This window comes from Morchella importuna (assembly GCF_003444635.1).
Source record: "Morchella importuna strain M04M26 chromosome Unknown Morimp01GS035, whole genome shotgun sequence".
NCBI classification, from domain to species: domain Eukaryota; kingdom Fungi; phylum Ascomycota; class Pezizomycetes; order Pezizales; family Morchellaceae; genus Morchella; species Morchella importuna.
Window position 1 is genome coordinate 1 of NW_025763432.1, and position 4,322 is coordinate 4,322.

The 4,322-nt window shown below is 49.8% G+C and overlaps 1 protein-coding gene across 1 annotated transcript; it reads left to right on the forward strand.

The window, feature by feature from the left end:
* Nucleotides 1-2,189: 2,189 nt before the first annotated feature.
* Nucleotides 2,190-4,103, forward strand: LAJ45_09252 (uncharacterized protein; the record flags this gene model as incomplete). The annotated part of the gene is made up of 2 exons (XM_046118796.1): nt 2,190-2,231; nt 2,295-4,103. The coding sequence occupies 2 exons, from the start codon at nt 2,190-2,192 to the stop codon at nt 4,101-4,103; spliced, it is 1,851 nt and encodes a 616-aa protein (XP_045967874.1).
* Between the last annotated feature and the right edge of the window lie 219 nt (nt 4,104-4,322).

Genomic DNA, 4,322 nt, shown 5'->3' on the forward strand with positions numbered 1-4,322 from the left:
TCTCATGAACTGTGCCATGGAGGCCAGGAGTTCTTCTGTTGCCTCTCCAACTTCTTCCTGAGGTACCTTCGCCATCCTCTCCTGTCACCATCCTCAGGCTCCGAGTCTGAACTGTCTGAGTCCCCTCCTGGGTTGGGAGCGCCGCCAACTGGGGGGACAATTCCATCTCCTCCACCATTACCCGCTGGTTCTGGTTCTGGTTTTCTCCACCAGGGTTTCCTTCTGGCTGGAGGTTCCTCCTAGGTGACTCCGGGGGTGGTGAGCCTCTGTGGGATTCTGGGGATAACCCCTGGCGAACCCAGGCTGGAGGGAGCCCGGAGGGACCACTCCTGACCGGTGTCTGGGAGTAGTAATCGTCGTCTCCTATAGGTTGTCGGGGGGCCTTGCTAGGCCGCCTGCCAACGGGCTTGATGGGGCTCTCTGAGGAGGTAAAGGTGAGCCTCCAATGGCCGCTGGCATCATCAGGGGAAGTGTCCTCTGCCTGATAGACCTGACTGGAAACGCTGCAAAGGGGTTCACCCTTTGGTGGAAGGTTCTCAGGGCCGCTCTGGATGAGGCCCTGGAGTTTTGCGGGGGTGCGGGATTGGGGACAGGTGCTGGTGTAGGCATCCTGGCGATGGAGAGCCTTCCTTCATTAATGGCTCTCTGGATGTCTTCCAGGAAGTTAGGGGGCATCGCCGGGTTTGTCCATTCAATGTCCTCCATCTCATCCGTTCCTAAGTCATCTCTCTGAGCATAACTCTGAAGTTGTGCCTGGACTGAGGAGACTTGTTCTTGCATATAGCCGAAGGCATTCCGGAGCAGGACTGCCTCAGCTTCTTGTCTTTCTTGCACCAAGGCTAGCGCATTGCCGGCCTTGATGACTTCCTGTTGCAGGCTGTGCTTCAGGTAGCGCTGCAATTCCGCAAAGAAGTCCTGTAGGGTGACTTCGTCGGTATCTTGCCAGGTGGGCTCACATCCGGGGATGTAGGACTGGAGCGCCGTCCTGGGCTTGTGGATCAACTGTGTCTGTCCCTCTTGGAATTCTAAAGCTGCCGGTTGCCATTCAATCTGAAGAGGCGCTTGGGGAGCCGGGAGGGCGGACATGTTGTGAGAGGAAAGAATAATCTGAAGGTGATTTGAGCACTAAAGATTATCTGTAACGGGGGCAGCCTATCTATGTATCGCTAGAATCCAATAGAATAGATGCGGCCGTGCAAGATAGAAATCAGGTTTAGATTTATTCAAAGATACTATCGCTAGAACTCAATAATCTTTAAGGGCTCTGCTACCGATAAAATGGTCTGCTCGAAGATGAGGATCAGGTCAGTTGGGCGGGAATGATCCTGAGTACTTATACTCCAAAGGATTCTATTCTCTGCTCCTACTTCCTTACTAAGTTCCGGTGCTGCCTCCTAGTGGAAGGGAAGCAATACCATCGCTACCCCGCTTCTCTCTAAGCGTCAGCGAGTGCTTCCGATTCCGAAGGCAACCACCCTTAGTCAAAGCCTTTGTAACACCTGCAGCCTTTGTTGCCACACAACTAGGGGCCTGCATGAATGAGCTGCCGCTCAGGTGTAAGCTTAATCATTGCTGTAGAGCTTCCGCTTATTGTAGACTTCCCAGGCATAGTCTCTTCCACTGCTGGCGGACTTCCAATGCTCAGAGGATGTGGAGGATCGCTGAGCACTCAGAGCTTCACTCTGGCTAGCCTTCTAATCATTGGCGAGGCACAGACTCGTCAGTCATTGCTCCCATGAGTAGATCCTCTTCCTAGCGCTCAGAATGTAGTTACTCTGACAGTTGGTAGCTAACCACACTGCCGGTACTTGCATGTCACTGTGCAACTGGCTTCTAACAATAACTCTCAGCATGTAACCGGGCCCTGTGTGTACTCATACACCAGACAGTTGAAATGGCTCCGTTACACAGAGGATGTAGAGGATCGCCGAGCACTCAGAGCTTCACTCTGGCTGGTCTTCTCATCATTGGTGAGTCATAGACTCGTCAGTCATTACTCCCATGAATAGATCGTCTTCCTAACGCCCAGGATGTAGTTGCTCTGACAGCTGGTAGCTAACCACACTACCGGTACTTGCATGTCACTGTGCAACTGGCTTCTAACAATTACTCTCAGCATGTAACCGGGCCCTGTGTGTACTTATACACCAGACAGTTGAAATGGCTCCATTACAATCTCTTTATACCAGATGATGGAAGAAGAAGATGTAATGTATCAATTGGCCACTTCAGTATGGCATAATGGGGACAGAGGAGATATTGCTGAGAGGATACCTCTCCGCTACATGGAATAGGCTGATGTATTCAGTCAAGAGAAGATACAGGAGCTGCCTCCGCACTACCGAAATGATTTGAAGATCAATCTCTTGCCTGGTACCGTTCCCCCATTCGGCCCGCTTTACCCATGTTCCGCTCCAGAGTTGAAGGCCCTTCAGGAGTACCTAGACAAAGAGTTGTCTTTAGGAAAGATCTCCAGATCTAACAGCCCAGCAGCAGCACCCATATTGTTCATACCTAAGAAGGATGGGATATGGCGAATTTGTGTTGACTACAGAGGTTTGAACAGGGTCACTGTCAAGGAGAAGTACCCGCTGCCTATCATGAGCGAGCTCAGGGATAGGTTGTTCAAGGCCAAGATCTTCACAAAGATAGACCTGAAGAATGGCTTCAATTTGATCAGGATAGCAGAAGGGCATGAATGGAAAACCGCTTTCAGAACCCGCTATGGACTGTATCAGTATAATGTGATGCCATTTGGTCTATGCAACGCCCCTTCCGCCTTCCAGGCAATGATCAATGATGTGCTAAAGGAACTACTGGATGAAGGAGTGGTTGTCTATATCGACGAGATCCTCATCTATTCGGAGACTGAGGAAGAGCATGAAAGGCTAGTTGAGAAGGTCCTACAGAAGCTCAGAGAAGCAAAACTGTGTGCCTCCATCAGCAAGACATCCTTCCACGTCCGAGAAGTAGAATACCTGGGCTATCACATCTCGGAAAAAGGAGTGTCTATGTCAGAGGATAAGGTGGAGGCGGTTCAGGAATGGCCAGTACCCCGAAATATTAAGGGAGTGCAAGGCTTCCTGGGATTTGCAAACTTCTATCGCCGCTTCATTGAAGGCTTCAGTAAAGTTTGCAAACCTCTGACCGACCACTTGCAAAATGACAAGAAATGGTATTGGACCGCAGCCTGCAAACAAGCATTTGAGGAACTCAAGAGGCTATTCACAAGCGCTCCAATCCTTCTCCATTTTGACCCTAGCAGAAGAACTGTGGTTGAAACTGATGCCAGTGACTTTGCCAAAGGAGCGGTGCTCTCTCAGTATGGGGAAGATGGGAAACTACACCCGGTAGCTTTCTATTCTAAGAAATTCTCTCCGGCTGAGATCAACTATGACATTCATGATAAGGAAATGGGAGCTATTGTAGCTTCTTTCCGGGAATGGGAGCATATGCTCAAGAGTTGTGAGCATGAGATCACGGTTTTCACAGACCACAAGAACTTGGAGTACTTCAACTCTACCAAAGTTCTCACTAGGCGGCAAGCTAGATGGTCTGAGGACCTAGCAGGCTACAATTTCAAAGTTGTCTACAGACCGGGAGAAAAGAACGGCAAACCTGATGTGCTATCTAGGCGTTGGGACCACCGCCCTGAAGAGGGGGGTGAAACCTTGCGGCCGGAGCCACAGATGTTTTTTCGGCCAGGTCAATTGGTTTTGGATCCTCTTAAGCTAGCGGCTGTCAGGGTGAATCAATTGCAGAATACATTCTTAGAGCGCCTATCTGCGGCAGCTAAAGAGGATGGAATCTGGCAGGAACTGCACCGCTCCCTGGTTGAAAGGAAACCAAACTTGGACCAGAACTTGTCTGTCAAGGACGGTCTCATCTTCTACAAGAATCGATGGTATATTCCCAAAGACAAGAAGCTTCAGATGGATATCCTGACCGATACCCATGACTCCAAAGTGGCAGGCCATTTCGGCCAGTTCAAGACATTAGAGCGGGTGGAAAACAACTTCTTTTGGCCCAACATGGATAAAGATGTTGAGGAATATGTCCGGAGCTGTGACAGCTGCCAGAGGAATAAGACCTCAAGACTGTAATGGGGGCAGCCTATCTATGTATTGCTAGAATCCAATAGAATAGATGGGGCCGTACAGATAGAAATCAGGTGCAGATTTATTCAAACAGAATATCGCTAGAACTCAATAATCTTTAAGGGCTCTGCTACCGATAATAGGAGATGAAGATGAGGATCCGGACAGTTTGGGCGGGAATGATCCTGAGTACTTATACTCCAAAGGACTCTATTCTCTGCTCCT